The following is a 23,665-nucleotide window of genomic DNA, read 5'->3' as shown; positions in this document are numbered from 1 at the left end:
AATTTTCATTTACAATTCTATTTACAGTTTTCCTAGTCATTCCTGACTTCTTTCCTTCATTATCTGTTTGCTATTCATTCTAACAGTATCACTATCTTTTCAGCCTTTGTACTGCCAAATTTTTTAAAAATTGAACTCTGTTTGGTTTCATTTCTTTCTACTCTCTTGGAGTAGTTTAGTGATCTGTATAGCGATCTGGCATTATGAGACTCAGTCTGACTTTGGCCGTAGGAGATCAAATTTGTACTGGTTATAAATATTCAACATTAAGAGGATCTTTGGTGATTATAATTCTACCATTATCTGCTTACCTGCTCTATATCCATTTTATAGATGAAGAAACTAAGACTCAGTGAGACTAAAAAACAAAAAAAAGACACAGAGACAGAACTGAGGTTTGATACCAGAGTTCCAAGCACATAGTAAGCTAAGCTCTCAGTAACATATTACTGCATGAAAGTATGTCCCCCAGAGCCCTTGTCCTCTTCATATATCCTACTGTTTTCCCAAGTCCCTCACTGAGCCCAGAAGTTCCATGGGAAGTCACACAGATGCTTGAGTTTAAAGGGGCTAAATACTGCAAGATGAGTCCCAATCAGGCAAGCTCTTGGAATTGTATAGAGTATCTCTAAGAGCCCCCAAGTAGATGTATTCCTGTAGAAGTGTGTTCATTCAGACCCATTGGTCTAAGGATATCCCAGCTGTGCTGAAGCTGATTTGACTTCTGGATTTGAAGGAGGGGCCGTGCTAAGGTTCAGGATCACAGAGCTGGTTGACATTGCCTGGTGCCTACACAGGGAGTTGTGTCAACTTGCTCAGGGGCATCCCAGCATTCCGACTCTTCTTAAAGCTATTTTAGTCTTTCTCTGAAACCTGAAAAGTGTGTTCCTGATGAAATTTTCAGAAGATAATTTAAATTCCCTTTTCACAGAATCAGAGGTGGGAGTGCTTCTTGATCAATTTAATGTCAAGAGAGGGCCCTTGAGGGTCATTTTGATTTTGTATTTCATAGTCCCTTTCTCTTGACTCAGAGACATTCACTAGCTGAATTTGGGAGACCCTATATATTCAGATCCTCAGTTCTCCATTTTATGTTTCTTCTTAAGTCATCTAGGACAGCAGTCCCCAAACTTTTTGGCACCAGGGACCAGTTTCATGGAAGACATTTTTACACGGACGGGGGGGAGGGTGGGGAGGGTGGTAATGCGAGCGATGGGGAGCGATGGGGAGCGGCAGATGAAGCTTTGCTCACTTGCCCGCTGCTCAACTCCTGCTGTGTGGCCCGGTTCCTAACAGGCCGCAGACTGGTACCAGTCAGAGGCTGGGGGGTTGGAGACCCCTGATCTAGGACAGGTAGGATGCTCAGGAAGGAAACGGCAAGAAGACACATGTTTTCTCTCCCTCCTCTTCAACCCCCACTCTAATGCCCAATAAATTATTGTGTAATTTACAGCAGTTTCCCATTTAATCTGTGAAATCACTTCATGAGATCTGATGTTTCATAACACCCACTATGAAGTTGCATTGATTTTCATAATTGAACCCGAAACATTCAGTGAAAATCTTGGGAACATTAAAAGCATCTTTTTTTTTTTTTTTTTTTTTCCCCAGTACGCGGGCCTCTTACTGTTGTGGCCTCTTCCGTTGCGGAGCACAGGCTCCGGACGCGCAGGCTCAGCAGCCATGGCTCACGGGCCCAGCCGCTCCGCGGCATGTGGGATCTTCCCGGACCAGGGCACGAACCCGTGTCCCCTGCATCGGCAGGCGGACTCTCAACCACTGCGCCACCAGGGAAGCCCTAAAAGCATCTTTTATCCTTAATTTCTTCCTTTATCATGAACATAAATACAGGTGGTTATACCAGTGCTAAGAAATTTATGAAAATATTTCTTCCAAATTGGAGCATCTTTTCTATGCAGAATTATTGAAGAAATGTGGAACAACCTGTGATGTGCATGAATTGTTGTTTTATGCTTAGGGAAAAGTAATTCTCAGAGGCACACATGTTGTCTTTCTGAGGGGAACGTTACCTTGATGATTCAGACAAAAAGTAAATACTAACTCTCTGAATTGCTGTCCTTCTCCACACTATTGCTGATGTGTACAGAAGGCTAAAGCTGTTGTTTCTCTTGGTTGTATGCTCTGTTTACTGCAGAAGTTCAAGACCTTTTTACAATGTAATATTTTTCTGCATCCCTAGACTCCAGTTTTATTTTCAGTGGATTGGAGGTAAATTGGAGATATGACATAGATTCTTTTTTTACATAGTGCCTATTAGAAAAAGGTTACTTTCACTGCAGTGCCAGCAATTTATATGGAATCACTATTGTTTTCTTCTATTACAGAAAATTTCCCTAAAGCCTGAGAGAATACAAGTCAATAAAATAATCATCATGCCACTGTCATGTTAACCTTTGTGATTAATGTAAGAACATGGCATAAAATAACATTTAAGTAAAGAGAATACTTCACCACCACCAATCCCTAAATTTTAAATATGTTGCAGTTTTGTTCTTTTTATTTGTTTCCATGCAATGAATACTCACTTCTAATTTGGGGTGTTTTATCTCTAACCTTCTAAGGTGGGGTTATTGAAAATGTAGAATTGTGCTGTTCTTTAGAAGGGCATCTGTTGTGTGACTCAGGAAGAGACACTCTGGACAGACTCCAGGTTTAAAGCGGGAGGAAATGAGGAGGTTCAGGCTTTCTTCACTTTAGACTAATAGGAAATTCATGCAGTGTTTCCACAGGAGTGGTGCTTGGGCCAAATTTACTAAGAAAGGAAGAATGGTTTAAGGTGCTTGTTAAAATGCAGATTCCAGGCCACAAGCCAGGATTCTGCAGAGCCCTCCACCAGGGAATCGACATTTTTTTCTGAGTACCCCCAGGTGGTTCTAAAGAACACTGAAATTTGAGAATCACAGCTAAGTCTTCCCAAAAATGAGGGGCTGGAGTGAATGTTTATCTCACTGTCTGTATTTACTCATCCTTCTGTTTCTCTAAGACTTAATATTCAGAATAAATCTTGACTTTTTACTATGATAATCTCTTGATTTCCAGTGTTAGAGAGCTCTTCTCTTTTTCAGTCATTCCAGTGAAGAGGATTAAAAATTGTCAGATATGACAAAGGGTTTTCCTATCTACTGAGTTGTCAGTGGACTTTTCTTTAGGACTATTGGCTAGACAGTGGCTGTCATGACAATGCCAATTACAGTAGCCAAGGTGATGCCAATTACAGTAGCCAAGGTGAAGCTTTAGGTCTTGGATTAATCTTAAATGACCCCACTGTCTATGGTCTAGGCCCTATTGGGGTATTTAGGGCATGAGGCTTGGGTCACAGCATGTATTCATTGAGTTTACAATGTCATCTGTCAGTAATGGTATCACCAAGGGGTGTCAGTGGGGTTATTACCTGGTTCTGCTACCAGTTGGCATTAGACACTTCATTTCATCTCTCTGAGGTTGCCATCTGTGAAACTGGGGAAAGTGATGCCTGTTTCTAGAGTTGTGAGGGTTTGCAAATGTGTATCAACACTTCCCACTGTGCCTGGCACAGAAAATGTCCTTAATACTTGTAGCTATTTCTTTAATTATTATAATGGAGGAGAAATTATTGAAGGCTGAGGTGTGGTTACCACTAAGTGTGAATTGAAACAATCTATTTGAAACCCTTTTGGAAATATTTGGTTTCACCTGTATACAATTTGGTTTTCCTGTGCCCTGGCATCCATGAGAGAGGCTGTTCATGGTCTTGGGGTGATCTTGATGGTTGGGATATTTGGAGAGGGACAGGATTGGGATGGATAGATGATGTTGGAATGCAGTGAGGGCTGAGGTGGGAGTCACTGGGTCCAGCAGTTCCTGAGAGCCAAGGTCTCTTCCAGGGGACCATCTGACACCTAGCCTGAACTCAATGTGGTCTCATATGGGTCCATATTGTCACACTCATGGCAGCACACTTTCCTTAGCCACTGAAAGGGAGACTCTTGGTATACTGAGAAACCAAATACTATTGCTTTAATTATTGCTTAAACACACCTTTGTTCATAACACCCACAAGTAGCTAGTTATAAGTCAAAGACACATCAGGCAATGTTTACATATATTTTAGAGTCGCTATTTATGGACAAATAAGGCTTTGAACTTCAGGAGCGGTGTGTGAGGAGTGTGTTCAGCTTAGCTCTTAGTTTTACTTTTTCAGTAAAGTGACTTACAGATTTGAGGGCTCAGTCCCCAGATCAGTGACTCCAGAAGTGGTAGCATTTTTCCATCCCGTGAAATGAGGGCTCTCTCCTTGGTTTCAGCTCAGCAGTCTGGATTGTTGAGGTGACACATTACTTTGTGATCTACATCATGCATGTTTCTGAACACTTTTAAGTGGGTTAGCATTCTCAGTGGTGGACTAAGAGGAAGTCAGTAGATAGTATCATGGGGCTTGGGAGAAGTTTAGAGTAGGGAACACCCTAGGTTATTGTGAAATCAATTAAAATTTTGGAATTCGGCAGAGATAGTAGAAGGTTAATGGAAAGAGCCTGAGTTTAGGCATCAGTTGAACATGTGTTCGTGTTTTGTCCCTAGCACTGGCTTGCCATGGGTCTTAGGGAAATTAGGTAACTTCTCAGTTTTCTCATCTGTAAGATGTGACTGATCATACCTACCACTTAGAGTTGTCTTCAGGAAAGATTACATGTTTATCACTGATCAGAATGCCTAGCATATGGTAGGTACCTAATAAATTATAGCTATTGTTATTACTAATAAAACTATTGAATATTGCATCAGTAAATGCTATGTAGGACTGCCATATTGGAAACAGTTTGAGAGTGGAAAGGGTATTAGAGTCTTAGGCTGTAAATACCTAGGTGAGTGCTGTGGGCTAACTCCAAAGTAGGGAGATTAGTAGCTGTGTAAGTGGCTACCAACTAATGAATTATTTCTCTCCATCCTCTCCTGTAGGATGTGGACAAGTGGTCCTTTAATGTCTTTTCCCTCAATGAAGCCAGCGGGGATCATGCACTGAAATTCATTTTCTATGAATTACTCACACGCTATGATCTGATCAGCCGTTTCAAGGTCAGTGTCTAATTAAAAAAAAAAACTGCACACATTTGTCCATCCTTGCATGATTTTGGGGCTAAGACCAAGAGAATCCTTTTAATGTAGACTGAAAACTCTCTGGGGTGACTTGGGAAGCATCATCTGGACAGCCACTGCCATGAACTCCTCTGTGGTGGGAACTTTTCATTACTCCCTTGTCTGGTGGGCTCATCAGCAGGGGAGAGGCTGGAGCTGCCCATTTAGATCCCAGTCATCCTAGAAGTATGGCTGGAAGCCTGAACCAGCAGAGATCCCCCGCCGGCTCTGCCCACAGATCTCATTTCAGTGAGACTTCGTGTGCTAATGACCACCACCAGCAAGGAGACAGGAATGGAGACAGAGTGCCCGTCTGTTATCTCCAAAAACTTCTCTTTCGGCCACTTGGCTCAAATTCACACAGATTTTCTCACTTATCATCTGTGACAGATCATTGGTATTTCCCAGCCATTCATGCTTCAAATTAATTCTTCACCTTTAAGTAAAGAACATGAATCGATTCCAGTGTTCCACCTCCTCGGCCTTCTAATTCCACAGACTCTGGGGGTGGGGTCCGGTTCTCTAGAGAACTTGAGCATCATCTGCTGGCATCTGTCATATCTTGCCAGTTACATTCCTCTCATCATATGGATGAGTCTCCGGAAAATGCAGGTCTTTTTCTGTATAACATATTGATTTCTCTGGGCAGCATGGTTCTTTATCACTTTCCTAAGGAGTGCACATTTTGGGATATCTTTCTTACATAGCCATAAGCACTTTATGGCAATGGTCCTTAATTTCTTTTGCATCAGAAACCTGCTTGAAGAGCCGATGGCTCCTCAAGACCTCAGAAGAAAGTTCCCGTGCGTATGCACACACCTTTACCTAGCATTTCAGTGGCTCATAGATCTCCAAAGAACAGCCCAAAGAACCGAGGTTCATTGGATCTTCATTTTTTAAAATGATAATGAATTAATCTCTCACATCTAAAAGGCTATATTTAAATTTTAAAAATCCACAAATAGTAAATATGGAACAATGTGCCCAAGGAAGAACATAGTGTGGATTCTCATGAAACACTGTAGTAGTATTTTCCTCATTTTTTCTTATGAATGTGATTTCTAGTCTCCTGGAACATACACTCTCTCCTTTTCCCCCAGTCTTGTAATTGATAATTTACCCCAAGCCAAGGAACTGATCCAGAAAACTATACAATGAATGTTTTCCGAGTCTCCTTATTTTGTACAGGCATTCTGCACTTGCTCACTTTCTGCCAAATAGGAAACGAAGGTGTGTGTGTTACACATATTTGAGACAGAAAGCGGCTAGGATAACTGGAAGTATTTTTCCAAATTGCAAGGCACCAATAATAAATTGCCAAGTAATAAACACAAGAACACAGCTTGTTTCTGTTACAGAACAGACTATCACTTGTGTTTTGGTTTTTTTTTTCTCAGCTGTCCAGTGTATACATCACTCCTTCTAAAGGGTGCAGTTTTCAGAAGGCGGCAGCTTGTGTTTGTCTGCAATCATTTTATAGCTTAAGATCTTTGTGTACTTATGTTTTCCCACAAGTAAATGAGATGCTGCATAGTATGTGTTCATTTATTTCTCAGGAAATAAAGACTTGAGCCTTTGCCTGAGAAATAAATGAGCACCTACCTTTTTGCCCTCAATGTCCTTGAGATGATCCTGTGTCATTACCCTGGGCCTCTGAACTGGAGAACAAAGAACAATTTGCAGGGTGGATCAGGGGCGTCCAGTTAGATTTTCAAATTATCCAATACTTTGTTCAGTGACTTTTATTAACTTAGAAAAGTTCTAATGTCCTCATATGATATCTTACGCCTTCAGAAAGAGGCAGCTAGAGTACCTTAGACTTTTGCATCGTCACTCAAAGCTGCTAAATCACTAGCTGATTAACCTTGCCGCTCTCTTTCAGATCCCCATTTCTGCACTTGTCTCATTTGTGGAGGCCCTGGAAGTAGGATACAGCAAGCACAAAAACCCTTACCACAATTTGATGCACGCTGCCGACGTTACACAGACTGTGCATTACCTCCTCTATAAGACAGGAGTAGCAGTAAGTACAGATAGAAACTCTTAGATTACACAAAAGATGTGATAATTTTTTTTGAATTGGAGGCTGTTTCTATTCTGATGAGGTTGAACCCACAAGAAGTGCATTGTTTCATGGACTGTCTGTTCCCCAGTAATTATCTAACCAATCATGGAAAGTCTTGGGGTTCCTTATTGCCTTTGAATTTTTCTCCATCTTGGACTTGATGAAAGAAATATCTGGTAGTGCCTTGTATCCTTACTAGGCTATGGCCAAGTTAAATATAATTTCTATAACTAAATATGTATTTCCAGGTATGGAGAGTGGTACTATTAATCTCTTGCTATGGTCAATTACAATGATAGCCATGCATATTGAAATTATATTGAGTATACTTGGGAACCATGCTGTACACAGTTAGCTTTTGGTTTAAACCAGTAGATCTTTTTCACAAGGACTCTGTTTATTTTCATTTATATGCATTTGATTTTTTTGAACCTAAGGATTAGTCTTTACCTCCAACCATTTGGAATTTTCTTGCTTGTTTTGAACGTTTTAGCTCTTTAGATATTTTTGAATCTCTGTTCTATAATTCATTGCATTAACAGACCTACTCAACTTGGTTATCTGTGCCTTTGCCTTCTTTACCTTAATATAAGCCATTCACTTTAAATGTATAGCTGTTAGTGACAAACAGCTAGGTCTCTATAGTAAATAGACACTGTGACTTTTTACTTTGAAATCTTCTGAATTGACATGGAGATAGACATTTTTGGGGGGTGTGGTTATTAATTAACCCATAAACCCAGTACACATTTGTTATCTTTTTCTGCTAGGGTGTGTTGAGAGGCTTGGTCTAATATCTCATATTAAATATGGAATAAAGTGGGAGGAGTGTGGGCTCTAGAGCTAGATATAGTTGCATATAAATCCTTGCATAATTACTTATTAGATTTTGTGATCTATGATAAATTGCTTGAATCTCTGAGTCAGGATTTCCTCATTTCTAAAATAGTGAAAAATACTCTGTCTGTAAAAGTACTGTGATGGTTAGGAATAAAGTATCAAAAGTATGAAGTGCTGTGTCTCATAAAGGAAGCTCAACAGTTAGGAATTGTTGTTATTAAAGATTTCCCCCAAACCTCTCAGCAGTTTTCATTTTTTCCTTATTGTAAAGCTGATTTCTTAAAAATATTGCTTAAAGAGCTGTTTTTTAAATTTTAGAAACACTACATAGGAAACCTGTTTAATATGATAGTTTTGCCCAAAATTTAGAGCACACGTCATAGTTAATGGTGGTTCAGTAAAAGCATGGAGCAAAACAGGGATGCTGATATTAATATTGCTAGTGAGCATTTTTCTGGAGATCTCAGGCAGTGCAATATGGTATCTACAAAAGTTGAAGAAGCATCCTATGAAAATAATTTGATCATCTCCTTTAAAAAAACAACAAAAAAAGCCAACTATAAATTATTAGATCATATAAAAGGCCTCAATAAGATATGGATAAAATAGCTGTCTTATACACTGGAAATTAACAAGTGTAGTAGAAAAACATACATTCCCAACAGTTATTAAAAAATCTATAAATTACCCATGAAGAACTTCAAAATTAATGAAAAGGAGACTGTAAAATTAAATTAAGGGTACAAAAATAATGTTTAGGGCCTCCCTGGTGGCGCAGTGGTTGAGAGTCCACCTGCCGATGCAGGGGACACGGGTTCGTGCCCCAGTCCGGGAAGATCCCACATGCCGTGGAGCAGCTAGGCCCATGAGCCATGGATGCTGAGCCTGTGCATCCGGAGCCTGTGCTCTGCAACGGGAGAGGCCACAACAGTGAGAGGCCCACGTACCGCAAAAAAAAAAAAATAATAATAATAATAATAATGTTTAAATAAGTGAAGAAATACACCATGTTTTTAAAGGAAAACCTCAGTATTAAATAGATGTCAATTTTCCTCAAACTAATGTTTATAGATTCAAAGCAATACCAATAAAAATTCTAGTAGGATTTAACATGAAACATGGTAAGCTGAGTCTAAAATTTATGTAAAATAGATATTTAACAACCTTAGAAAAAACAGTTTTGAAAAAGACAATGTGTGTGGTGGGGTAGTTCTTACTCTACTAGATGTTAAAATATCTGCTGAAGCTATAGTAATAAAAACAGTGTGGCATTTGTGCAAAAATAGACAAATGTATCAATGGAATTGAGTGGAATTTAAAAAACTGAACCCAAATATTTATTGAACACTTTTTATGTGCCAGGTACTTCTTTACAGGATGGAGATACATTGGTGCTCTTACAGAACGTGCATTCTAGTGAGAGGTTACAGATAGAACACAAATGAAAAAGTAAACAAGAAAATATCACTAGTGTTCTGCAGAGCATTAAAATAGGGCACCCACACAGGGAAAACTGGGAGTTTTATTATATAGTCAGGAAAGGCATCTTTCCAGAAGTAATGTTTAATCTGAGACAGTTGTGATTTTAGGCTTGAGCCATGCTAAGAACTGAAGAAGGTATGCCAGCAGAATTAGTGCAGTATTAGTACAATGTCCCTCATGACTAGAGGGAGTCAAAATGTATACACTTTCATTTATAAAATAAGCCATGGGGATGTAATGTACAGTATAGTGACTATAGTTAATAATACTGTATTGTGGATTTGAAAGTTGCATAGAGAGTAGATCTTAAAAGTTCTCATCACAAGAAAAAAAATTCTATAACTGTGTGTGGTGTGGAGACTTACCGTGGTGATCATCTTGCAGTATGTACAAATATTGAATCACTGTGTTGTACACCTGAAACTAATGTAATGTTGTATGTCAGTTATACCTCAACTTAAAAAAAAAAAAAAAAGTCCCTCGTGAGAGAACAGCTTTGCTACATTCGAGGAGCAGTAATAAGGCAAGCACATGAGGGGGACAGAGGTTCAAGATAAAGTTGGAGGAGAAAATGGGAGTCAGACCAGGTCAGCTTTGTAGGCCTGGGTAATGAGTTCCAGTGTTATTCTAAGTACAGTGTGAGGCAACTAAAGGGTTTTGACAATGGAATGAGATGATCTGATAAAGACTAGACAAGGATTACTGTGGAGAATGGATCTTGAGGCGGCTTGTTAGAAGAGATACTGGTGAGATAATGGTAGTTTGGACTAGGAAGGACATTGCTGGGATATAGAGACCAAAAGTTCTATTTCTGAGGTAGAGTTAAAAGAATTGGGTGGTGAATAGGATTTGGAACACTAAGGAGAGGAATCAAGAGGACATCTTAGATTTTTGGGTTTGATAAACAGGGTTGATGAGAGAACCTGGTAGCAAAGCAAGCTTTAGGGGAAGGGAAGTCAAGAGTTTTGATTCAGACATGTTGAGTTTAAGATCCTTATTAGATATCATTGTGGAGATGTCAAGCAGGAAGAAAACTAAGGAGTCTAGAGTTCTGGAGAAGGGTCAGGGAAGGACATGGAGATTAAGCATTCAGGGGCATATCAATATTATTTAAGAACATGGAACCAGATGACGTGATATAAAGAGAGGGCATAAATAGAAAAGTAGAGGGGCTCTGAAGTGAGTCTTGGAGCAGTTCTAAAGTTTAAAATGAGGGTAAAGAATTAGAGCCAACAATAATAACTAAAAAAGTATGGCCAGTAACATTGGACAAAACCCAAGAGAGTGTGGGGTTATGGACACCAAGGAAAGAAAGTGCTCCAAAGAAAACTGTGACTTATGCGGGACATACTGAAAGGTCTAGTGGGATGAGGACAGAGAAGTGACCACTGCCTTTGGTAACATGGAAGTCATTGGTGCCCTTGTCATGACCAGTCCCAGTAGTTTGGTGGGGATGGAACATGGACTGGAGTATAAGGACAGAATCGCAGGTGAGAAGGTGAGGACACGTCTATAGAAAACAATATTAGAGGGAAAATTACTCAGTCCAAAAAATGTTTTGGGGACAGTTCATTTGGAAAAAACATACTGTTTTTGTCCTACTTGAAATCATCCACCAAATATCAGACAAATGAATTAAAGATGTGAGCATAAGATTTTGATTATATTAGAAGAAAATATGAGGATATGTGTATAGGCTTGAAAAAGGAAATCCTTAAATAAGCCTCAAAGCATGAGTTATATAACAAAATATTGATTATTTTGAGTACATGGAAATTAAAGCCTTCTGTAGAATAAAAAAAAAATCACCATAATGAAGTAAGTACTTGAGGAAAATGCATAGAGAGCAAGGATTAAGATCCAGATTACATAAATAAATCAAAAAGAAAATGGCACAAATTCCATGGAAAAATAGGAGGAAACACATTGACAGAGTTAAGATTCTCCTATCGTAAAGTCTCTGGCATGGGCTGAATTTTGTTCCCCCTCCCTCAAATTTATGTGGTGAAGTCCTAATCTCCAGTGCCTCAGAATGTGACTATATTTGGAGATAGAGCCTTTAAAGAGATAATTCAGGTAAAATAAGGTCTTATGGGTGGGCCCTAAACCAATATGATTGGTGTCCTTATAAGAAGAAGGGATTAGGACACAGACATGCATGTGTACTGAGGAAAGACCTTGTGAGGATACAGAGAAAAGGTGGCCCTCTGCAAGCTGGGAAGTGAGCTGTCACCACAAACCAACCCTCCTAAAACCTTGATCTTGGACTACTAGCCTCCAGAACTCTGAGAAAATAAATTTCTGTTGTTTAAGCTGCCTAGTCTGTGTCATTTTCTTATGGCAGTTAGCAAACTAATACAGTAGCAGAGCCAGAATTTGGTTTCAGTCTAATATTTAAATATAAAATATAAAAGTTTAAATATTTAGCCATGCTTCTGCAATGCTGGTGGCAAAAAAGGACCCCTTATATTCTTACACCTCAGTATCCTCATGTGGTACTTCAAAGTACTGTGGTAAGGATCAAAATGGATGTGAAAATGTACTTTGAAATCATCTGTTTGACATATCTTTAGTTAATACCTACTGTGTACAGTGTACTATGGAGATATAAAGGTGAATCATACACAGCCTTTTTACCCCCTAGAAAAACTCTCAAGTCTTTCTACTAATGCAAGTTATCATTACATAGATGTTATACCATAGCAGCCAATGATCATGATGTACTACTGCATACTATTCTTAAATGAGCTCATTTGCCATTGAATTTTCATTATCAATTCAGGCCATATTCAGAATAATTCTTAAATATAGAAACTACTTCCCACCCACTCTCTCTTGGAAACGCAGCTCAAAACAAGCTTCTTTCATTGCAAGCTTACGAAAACAGTAGGAAGCATTCTGATGAATGGAGAACATATTGTTACACTAACCTTTCATTACAAACCAAGAGGGGGAAAATGCTGGAGAGCATTTCAGCTTTATAAACTGTGAGACACGTAGGGAATAAAAATATCCCATTGATAAAGTGGTGCCTGGGCTTCAACATCAACAGTATTACTCATTGTAATCTGTTTATATTACTCATTATTGCTTAGCTAAGATGCCTAGGAGATGCTTGAATCTTTTCATAATGATTTTGCTCACGTCTAAGAGAAAATCCTTGAACAGAATTAGATTGAAGAGTTGTTGATTGAATAGATATGAATCACACTCTGAGCTCCAGTCTGCTTTTGAGTTAGGTCAAAAGATTCCAGACTCCAAACCTGTCCTCTGGCCCTTTCATTGCTTTTATCAGGAAAGGTGCTGTTAATTTTCCCTTTGCTTATTTTTTTTTAGAAGGGAGAAGCTGTATATCTTATTCTTTTGATCATATATGACATCATTGTATTTACAAGGGAAACAGTAAGGACATCTATCTAAATGGCATCTTGGTGCTAAGTAATTTTATAAAGGTTGTGGTCAGTAGAATTTTGGCCCCCATGACCTTTGCCCTCTGATGTCACACTTGTGAATAAGTTACATTAGATGGCAAAAGGGATTCTGCAGATACAGAAGGTTGCTAATCAGAGGGCCTTAAACTAGGGAGATTATGCTGGATTCTTCAGGTGGGCCCAGTGTAGTCACATGAGTCCTTAAAAGTCAAGAGATATGACAGAAGAAGGGTGAGCAGGACTCAATCAGCTGTTGCTTGAAGATGGAGGACCCAAGTGGAAAGCATGAGAAGGAGATGAATTCTGCCAGTACCCTGAATGCACCTGGAAGCGGATTTTCCACAGAGCTTCTGGGAGGAACACAGCCTGCCAACACCGTGGTTTCAGCCTTGTGAGGTCCTCACCAGAAAATCCAGCCTCATGGTGCTGGCTTCTGACCTACAGAACCGTGTGCCACTAAATGGGAGTGTGTGCTTTACATTCATGGTAATCTGTTAAGGGAGCAATAGAAAACCAATAAGAGTTGGAAACAGATTACTAAAGAAACTCTGTCATTTACCTGTCGAAGTCAGAACTTGCTAATGATGTCTCCACTAGCAATGGGGAATTATCCGTGTCTTTTCCTTCAGGTTTTCACTGCCCCCCACGTGTCCCCCCCAACCCACATACATGCACAGCTTGCTCTCCTGAGTCCTACACAGCAGAATTCAAAGTCTACCTTTACCAGTTGTCAAGGTATCCCTGTCATTGAATTAGCTGTGACACTCATATTTTGTAGGTAGGGAAATTCTGGATAGGATCTGTGACTTGTACTTGTCACAGTTTGATAAATCTTGAATAAAATTGTCACAGGACTTAGATTTCTGACATTTTATGGATGGTCATAAAACCTTCGGGGTTCATAGTAATAATGAATTTGGAAAAGGCAAGGAAATCTGAGCTATATTAAAATATTAAATCCCATTTCCCTCAAAATAGCTTCTCCCACTTTCTCTGTTTCTATTAATCCTGCCATCGAATGCCACCCACCATTTTTTCTTTCCGCTCAGGCTAGGAATGTCACGGTCATCTTGAATGCATTGTTTTCTTTGACTGCAGCCTCTTCCTGCCCCTCTGCATTCAGTGAACTGCTCAGCTGTAAGGATTCTACCTCCATACTGTCTGTACATTCTATAAGGACTCTCCAATCCAAAAGTTCAGCTCTTATTTCTTTCCTTTCTGCTCTCAGCTCTTCTTTCTCCCTTTCAGTGGCATGCTGACCATATTACTCTCTTGCATGTAAACTTCACTGCCTAATGAACCTGGTTTGTGTTCCTTTGGCTTTTAATGCCTGTCATCATAGGGCCCTAATCAACCCTCATTCCTGCTCCACTAAAGGGAATCATTTCCTTACTGGTGATGAATCAGCTTTTGCCACTGGGACTTGCTTCATTGTTCATTCTGAAAATGCCCAATTCCATTCTTGCTCAGTCCAATCTTCATTATGGTTTTATTGTTTGTTCATTTAATCATTTGTTGGTTTTGGTTTGTTAGAAGTAATTTACACTTAAGATAGGATTTTGTCAGTATATTTGGATAAGGACAGGAGTTACACTGCTGTTTGTGAGAACTGTGATTATGTAGTTACTTAGACACTTTCTGCTGGCTGGGCTGATGCTCTGTGATTCAGATTTATTTAGATGGTACACTGTCTCCCATTCATGATCTTATTTTAACATGTTAAATTAACTTGGCATGAACTTGGAGAAAGAGATACATTGGTACTTGGGAGTGGGTAGAGGGAGTTGGGGCAGATGGGTGGGGACAGGGTGTTGGGGAAGAAAAGAAAGACATTGCCAAAATGAGAAAAGTACATATGAATGGAAAATATCAAGAAAATTTGTAGTATAAAATCATACCTATGTAATTTTATGAAGAACTGAGTAAACACATGAACAACGACCCAAAGGAAATGTGACTTAAAAATTATAAGTAAGAATTCTGGAGTCAGAGGGTGTGGCTTGTCTCAGGACTAGCTCTGAGACCTTGGGTAAGTTACTGAACCTCTCCCAGCCTCAGTTTTCTCATCTATGAAACGTGGATGACAGAGTACCTACCTTTATGGAGTTGTATGTTGTATGAGTTTCTATGTATAAATAAGCCGACACAAAGTGAGCTCCCGTAAGTGTTAACCCTGATGAGGATGATGCCCTTTGCTGCTTTCAGAAGAGTTTTTCAGTTTTCTTGCAGTCTGCACTTATTTACCCATGTCTTTTTTATTTAATTCTGTTGACTTTTCATCTTATTCTGTTTTCTCCTTGTGTCTTTCTGCTCCTAGTAGTACATCAATTTGTATTTTGCAACGTATTATCAAGGATTCCAAAACGTTTCCTGACATTTCATGCTGGATTCTGCTAGAAATCACTTTTGTTTGTTTGTTTGTTTTTGTTTTACATTTTCATAACATTTTAACACTTAATAGAAACTAGGTACAATAATTTTTTTATTGTATCTTACATAAGATAGCCACTACAGAAATTTACATACGTAAGAAGTAAGATGGATGGTTAGGGAGGGCCCAGTCCTGTGAGCTATTTTCTCAGAGGCCATAGGTCAGAGTTCATTGAGGGGAGGGGCTTCAGATTACCCAATTAGGTGAGAGGTGAGGAAAGGCTAAAACACAGGCTGCTAGACAGTTATCCAGTCATTGGGTCCATCAATATCCCAAGACTTGGGAAATAGCATTACAGAAATCTCTCTCCCCTTAAGTAAGCACAGTCCCAAATACTCTCAATCCCAGCAGCTCTGACAGGAATCACCTATCTCTCTTCCTTGCCTAGAGTGGGAAGACATCCACAACTTTTAGACACTATTGGTCCCTTCCCCCAACATTTAGTTTTGACTGTAGCACTTGATAACCCAGAAGAAAAACAAGGTAGTCTGGGTTGTCCTTTAGCGAGAGATGGTCAGAAAGAATTCTGTTTAAGGAATTTGAAATACAAATCCTCCAAAGTCACCTGGTTCCCAAAACAAACTATCAACTGACAGAAGTGGGTTCTGGCTTCCCATCTGCAGTAGCCACTCTACTTTGAGGCAATGGCACAGAGGCTTTCTCAGAATGGAAATCACTTTTTTAAATGTAGTTTTTTCTTGAGTTATTTCTGTGCTCATTCTTTCCTTAACTCTGAAGTCTTTTTTTCATAGGTTGTATGTAGTTTATTTATTTTTCCCTTAGCCATCTTCAAAGAAGGTAATAATTTCAGTAAGTTTCTTAGATGAAGATGAAAATTAGTAATAATTGGAAAAAAGTTAAAGTGAGAATTATTAAAAATTGACCTGTTCATTTTTAAATCATTTTATTAACTTAAATCAAATAAATATATTTTATTCACTAATCTTTAATTCAGTACCCAGGCTGCTTTCTGAATTCTTCCAGTTTAGGTTCCCATGTTTGTCTTGCATTACCCCTGCTCCTGTCTAAGACTTCTAGTGTCATTTCTTTAAAAGGAAATCGGAACTTAATGATTCTCATGAAGAAAACTGAGTGCAGAATCTCCCTAAATTTTTATAATTGTTTTCTACTGTTTCCCAGTTGTCACATCTATTATGATACCAGTTCTTTTAGTGACTGTGTAAAGCATTGAACTTCTATGGACATAACTTTTTGTATTCACATTTTTATTGGTTTATTTTATTACATAATTATAATAATAACTGCAATTTGTTAAAATTGGGTTTGGGATAAACCACACTGAAACTTGGAATCATTAACTCAACTAGTACAAAAGTAAGCAGGGATACCAAAGGGTGGGCTGAGAGTATGGAAGCTCCATCTTGTGGGCACTGAGCAGTGTGGTTTACAGAAGGGAGGGGAGGCATCAGTGAATCCATAGAGTCTCTGAAATGGAAGTCGGTTGAGGGAACTTCAAACACAGCCGTGGTTCTCAGACTCCAGTGTGTATCAGAATTATCTGGATGGCTTGGTAAAACACAGATTGGTGTGCTGCAACCTAGAGTTTCTGATCCAGTGGGACTGGGGTGGGGTTTTGCATTTCTAACAACTTTCCAGGTGATAACTAACACTGCGGTTCCAGGGAACACAATTTGAGGACCACTGAGCTACAGCCAGTTTTGGTGATGTGGATGGGGACAGGTCTCTTCAAACATCAGCTTGCACAAGGCAGAAGACCAGATGTTACCTTTCCATCTGTGTCTACCTATCCTCCTTCTAGTGGATAGGCATTAGGTTTTCTGTTACTCTTAGTTTTTGGTATTGTGTTGAAGCAAGTTCTTTTTTTTTCTCTGTCTACTTCGGAACTTCATTTGGAATTTGGGAGAGGATGCAGTGAGGGCTGTTAAAGTTTTCATGTTCATTGTTTTTTGCTTCTTTGAAAAAATAAAATAAAAACTACTAGTTAGCTCTTTCAACTGTGCTGGGCATGCTGTTTTCAAATCACACATCCTCCAGTCTTCCTACAGAAGGAAAAAAACCCATTTCTGTCTGTCAGAAAATGTGTGTTTGGCAGTAGCTTGCCAGCTGCAGAAAGGAAAGGCAGCAATGGTGTGTTGTCAGCAAGCTGAAGACTTTGAGAAGGAGACAGATTATCTGATTGCTCTGTAATCTCCCTTTCAGAACTGGCTGACAGAGCTGGAGATCTTTGCTATAATCTTCTCAGCTGCCATCCATGACTATGAGCACACCGGAACCACCAACAATTTCCACATTCAGACCCGGTGAGGATGTTGAAACGTTTGGAGAAGAGGCGAGAGGGGGCAGGGATAGAGTGTTGAAGTCAGAGGGGTGCAGTCCCCTTTCTTTTGCATGGTGGCTCTATGTTGAGTTTCTGAAAAACAAATTATAAATAAGAGATTAGCCCAGTCAGTTTCAATCAAAACTTAAAGAAGCCATTTGCTCCTAATTCTCCTATGTTATTCACATTAAATATGGATATCCTTTTCTTCTCTATTATAATGCTAGCTATTTACGTATGTATGTACTGTGCATGCTCTACCCATTTCTAATAGGAGGTGGAACAGTTTCCATAAAGGTGCAGATACCGTGTAGACTAAATCACTGAGGACGGGCAAGGATTGAGTGAGTCTGTTGACATTAACAATGGCAGAGCCATCTTACCCTCTTACCTCTGGAATTCTGGTGATGCTCTTCTCATCCGCCCTGATTTCATCTCTGCTCTGTTCAGTGCATATGTTACTCCCTCGCACAGGGCTTGGGGAGCTAGGTTGTCTCATGTAGGCCACTTTGCACCCTCCATAAGGAACTTCACAGGGAGACACAAACCTCTGTGAGGGTATTAAATACAGGTCCAATTGCCTGCCTCTGAACCTCTTGACTGTAACAGGCATCACTAATTGATATTGGTATTTTTTTTCTTAACGAGCTGCAGATTTATCCTTAGTATTCGTCTTAGCACAGAATTCCAGGCAAGCAGTACAGTCAGCTGTCATTTCCATTTAGGATGAAACCTTATCTGCCTTCTCTGGGTCTAAGAACATAGAGTCTCTTAAGACAATGATGTGGAACTGGAGAGACTCTGACAGTAGGATTAATTGGGTCTTGAGGTAGGAATCAAAAGAAGCTAGAATTGGAAAAAGGTGGTGAGACACAGAGAAAGAATATAGTGGGGAGGGTTGAGAGTTTAAGGCTAAATAAATACTTGCTGATTTCACTTGAAAAAAGCAGGTGCGCACTCCAGATAGATTTGTGTTCGTTAAGTCATTCCCTACATTATTTAACGAAGCCAGCACTTAATTACGGGGTACATGAAAGAAGACGATATCGACAACATCATCTGATCTCTGCTCAGAAGGGGATTTCAGCAGAATGGAAGCGGACAAAAGGACCTAAGCCACATGCTTCATCTTCTGCCTCCTGCTTCCTCACAGTAGTTTTGGCTGCTGTGAAGCAGCCTTCTGTAGTTCTGTTGCAAGGTCTTTGAATACAGGGATTCCACAGAGCATCTCTGTTTAATGTGTATCTGCCAGTGGAACCTTTGCTCTGAGGAAGAGACAGCCATGAATAGCACCTGCTGAAGGAAGAGAGGTGGGTGGAACAGAGTTGTACATGGATCTTGGCTGGAGACCAGTGTCAAAAGTAGTCACAACTCAGGGGAAAATGGCTTAATTACAGGAGTTGGAAAATAGCTTAATGTCACAAAATACACATCAGTTGGTGCCTTACTTACTCAACGGATATAAGATTAGATCCTTCACCTCGGGATTTGCTTGTTTTGTGTTACGTCCATTGCGATGGAAAAATGCCAGAGGGTTCAGTTGAGCTTGCTTTGGAATGAAATTTAAACATTCGCCTTCTTTAAACTGAATTTTATCCAAAGCATCTCAGCCTGTGAGATCCCTGTTTAGGAAACTAAATCTGGGACCTGGTTCTTTGCCCTTTGATGGACAGACTGTTAAGCCTAACACTTTAAAGGTATGCTAAATATATCCCAAAGTTTGGCCGATGACAGGTGGAAGTTATCTTGGGGAGAAATGGCTCAACTGTCAGAGGACATTACCTTCATCCCAGCACTGCCACTTAGCCACTGTGGGGCTCTGTGAACTCTCACTTTATATCTCTGGGATTTAGCCTCCTTGATGAGAAATGAATAAGCTCTAACAATCTAAGGTTTCATTAAATTAAATATATTAAAATAGTATACTGCCCTATGTGTGGTGTCATTCAGCTGTTTGAGAAAGCGACTAACAATTGTCATATAACCCTTCCTCAATTTCCCATGTATGGCTTCTGCATGGCAAAATTTTAAGGTCAAGCTACTAACAGAAGAACTTGAAAACTGTACCTGCCAGGTGGTATGTGTTCAGAGAATTACAACTAAAACAAATGTAAACACATTCCCTCATTGAATAAAATAAAAATAAAAAGTCATTCCAGAAAATATAAGGACGTTTGACATGACCCACATTTTTTAAATAATCACCTTTGCCACTGCTGCAGGTAATTGAGATCTGCTTACAGAATAGTTTTCAGAGAGTTCTCAAGTTGGATATCACATGTGAAATAACATCCACATATTGACATTAAAATACTCTACATACATCTATTGATAACTTGTAGTGTTGGTGTTAGCTTTTTGGTCGATATAAATGGCATGGGGGCAAAGTTAATTGCTAAAATAGGATAAAGAGATGGTGTATTCTACCTTTAGGAGAGTTACCTGAAAAATCTCAGCTGTTCAACATCCTAAATTATTTTGCTTGGCTTTCCTCTCAGGTCTGACCCAGCGATTCTGTACAACGATAGGTCTGTTTTGGAAAATCACCATTTAAGTGCAGCCTATCGCCTTCTACAGGAGGATGAGGAAATGAATATTTTGATTAACCTCTCAAAGGATGACTGGAGGTAAGGAGGAGCTAAGAGAGAGATTAGGAGGCCAGGAAAGAAGCCGTGAGGAGAGACGGTGCATGCATCTTTTGAAGAAATAATACTCTGTTTGAAATTGTTATTGCTGTTTCTTTCTTTCTCTATCTCTCTTCTCTTTCTTGACACAGATACTCAAATATATTGTAGGCACCTTGGGAATATTTGCTGTTGGTTACCTTAGGAAACTTGTGTTCTTTTTAATCTTACCTTCTTAAACCTAAATTTCATCAATTAACTTTTTTTTCACCTTATATTGGATTGGACTTCTTAAAAAAAACTTTCAAAATTTGCTGAGGAAATTGACGCTTTAAAATAATCATGGGCACTTAATTCTGTCGCCTAAGTGGCACTATGTGTCTTTGAATTTGGGCAGACCTGAGTTTGAATGTGAACACAATTATTTACTAGCTGTATGATATTTAGGAAGTTACTCAACCCCTTTACACCTTTTTAAAATTTAATTTCTAGAAAATAGATAACATTTAGCTTGTGATTTGGTTAGGGTAATAATACATGATATAATCCATTTAAAATGCTTAGCACAGTTTGTGACACATATAGCAAGCCTGCAGATCCTTGTAGCCTGCAGATCCGTAATATAGGTGAAGGTGTTTCAAAGCTTGTAGGCAAAATCATTTAAATGCTTAAAAACTTCTGAATCTACTGTGATGCAAATAATACTTATATTTTAATTAAATGATCAGCTGTTTATTGAGTATCTCTGTACCATTATTCAAGGATTCAGAGAAATAAGCCATTCTGAACAACAAATCTGAAACTGATTTTCAGTAAGAGTTGGCTATTAGTTTCCATGCAACTCTAGTTCATTAAAACAGAGAGGAATATTTGGCTTGAATTTTGTTGGAAAATGTTAGATTTAAGCAGCAGCTAAAAAATGCAGAGCATTTCAGTTAATCAATGCAAATCTTGTAGAAAAAGAAGCCCTCTATCCAATTTAAATGTTTGTAAAAGTATAGTATAATAAAAGATTTGAATATGGCAGAGAACAGCTTTACACATATTCAGATATATCCCTTTGATCCCAGAGGAAGGAGAGAGAGAGGGAAAATTGGGTAGAAGCATCCTAGATCTCCATGCATCCTAAAAAAAGTTCAGCAAGGCTGTCAGGAAATTCTTGAGCCAAAGTCGGCCATCAGAGGAGTCCCATGTCTCCCAGGAAGGGATGCCCTCAGTCATTGGCTTGGAGCAGCCCATGGGAAGCACGGCCTTGGGCAAAAATGGCAATAGTTTTCAGAATGTAGTAGCTGAGGCCCATAGCCAATTAAATTCCTGTAGTTGGAGGTCTGTGTGGTATGTTCTCATGGCCACTGTCCCATGGTAATTAAAATATGATGTTAAATGGCTGTATAATACTCCATCTATGGAAGTCCCATAATTACTTTTGAGTGTGTGAGTATGGGTGTGTTCGTGTGTTTTGGCTGTTATAAAGAATCCTGTAATGAACATCTCTTTAATGTATTTTTATGTGTAGAATTAATGGATCAAAGAATGTTGTTTTAAGGCTCTTGTTGAACTTTGTCAAATTGCTTTCAGGTAATGCACTGATATTGCTGGCCTGTGGGATTTGTGAGCACATGGGATTTATGGCTGGATAGGCATAATTGCCTCTTAATCTATTTTGAAAGCATAGATATGCCACCTCTGTTATCTGTATTTTTGTTAAGGGTTTTCTATTTCTGCTTAACTATACATTTGTCAAAATTTAGCTTAGATTACTTGTGTTTCCACTCTGCTATGATCATAAACCTCGTTCATTGTTCAGTCTGCTACTGTGTTAGTGAGGCTGGTTTCGGCAATATCTAAACCCAGAATCATTGCAACAGACCAGAGTATATCAGTTCACACTGGAATACACTGATATTCACCAGTGCAACCATCCTAATTATGTATCATTAGCTCTGCGTTCTTATTGGTGCGTATTTGTGAAGTACTAGCTGTGAATGATTTGAATACTACCTCTGACCAAAGCAAGTTGTAAAACTGAGTGATCCAGCAAAACTTAAGTGAATTTAATATAAAAAAAGTCAAACAAGTTACTTGAAAAATAGAGTTTAATGAAATCTGTTTATGTACAAGCCTTATATATTTGTGTGTTTTATTCAGCACTGTCTTTACTATCTCAAAGACAGAGTGAAATATAATTGATTTAGAATCATGGAACGTCTCAGGTACAGGAACATTCTGATTCAGTGGAAACTTTATAATTATAGCCCATAGTGCCATGCTTTTTAGCTACTCCTGTTTTTGAGGATTCTGTAGGTTAAGAAAAGATTGTAGTTGATGTAACTTAAGTTACATAGATTTAGTGTTCTATTATATTTTCATTTAAGGACAGTTTTTAAAATATTGTTTTATTATGTTATCATATTTTATTAATGTTGAGATACATTGCTCTAAGACAGTGGTATTATCTCACAAATAAAATGTTAACTTATTATTAAGGACTCTCAGTTAAGCCCATCAACCCAAACACAACATATGTTTAGTATCCTATGTCTTTCTAGGAAAGCAATTTAATATCTGATAGATTCTATTTGGATACATAAGTGCATTAGACTTTTAGGACCTTTATAAATGAATGTATTACCAGGTATTTACTGCATTTCAAAGTGGAAAAAAATGGAATTCCACTTCGGGCAGACCAAATCAGCTACTGATAAAGCAATTCTCCTGCAAATAAAGCTATAAACTATGGACAAAATACAAAGACACAAATAAACACAACCTCCAATGACGTGAGAGCTGTAGAGAGTAAACAAAATCAGACAAATTTTGGAGATGTGTTAAAATTTGGAGAATCTGACAGGATGAGGTGAGTGTGATGTTTTGTGTCTTTACTCTGAATGCAGTCTCAGTCAAGGCAACACTAGATGGATAAAGTTATATTTATACAAAAACCTCCACTATGTTTCTGGCTAGAGAAACCAGTGTAGGAACTACCAGAGCTGCTAGCAAGTGAATTAGAACTCCATAAAAGAGATTGCCAAGTAAGGGGAAACTTAAATTCTGTGACAGTCTCAATGACAATACAGAGAGCAGGAAAATGTGATTTGTTTGCAAGGGAAAAGACAATCAACAGATGCAATCTCCAAGATGAACTATTGTTGGAATTATCAGACAAGAACTTTTAAAGCAGTTATTATATTTATGCTCAGTGAGGTAAAGGAAAATATGCTTGTAATAAATAAAATACAGTAAAATTTAACCAGTGAAATGACAATAGAAGCAAGAGCACACAGAAATTTTAGAACTGAAAAAGTGAAGTATCTATATAGAAAATTCACTGTATTGGCTTAGTAGCAAGTTGGAGAGGAC

At 38.8% G+C, this 23,665-nt stretch overlaps 1 protein-coding gene across 5 annotated transcripts in view; it reads left to right on the top strand.

The window, feature by feature from the left end:
- The window catches only part of PDE1C (phosphodiesterase 1C), a gene marked incomplete at both ends in the record, with an annotated part of 531,390 nt that overhangs the window by 425,432 nt on the left and 82,293 nt on the right, over positions 1–23,665 (top strand). For 4 of the 5 annotated variants that reach the window (XM_081244322.1, XM_081244324.1, XM_081244326.1 and 1 more), the window contains 4 exons: positions 4,957–5,073; positions 7,016–7,156; positions 17,564–17,664; positions 20,180–20,308. In XM_081244322.1, the coding sequence (XP_081100448.1) occupies positions 4,957–5,073; positions 7,016–7,156; positions 17,564–17,664; positions 20,180–20,308 (488 nt within the window). The remainder of the gene's footprint in view (positions 1–4,956; positions 5,074–7,015; positions 7,157–17,563; positions 17,665–20,179; positions 20,309–23,665) is intronic. The other variant, XM_081244325.1, reaches the window with a different exon arrangement.

This window comes from Mesoplodon bidens (assembly GCF_964165515.1).
Source record: "Mesoplodon bidens genome assembly, chromosome: 9".
Classification (NCBI taxonomy): Eukaryota; Metazoa; Chordata; class Mammalia; order Artiodactyla; family Ziphiidae; genus Mesoplodon; species Mesoplodon bidens.
The sequence above is the reverse complement of the archived record's forward strand: the minus strand, read 5'-3'. Positions and strand labels throughout refer to the sequence as shown.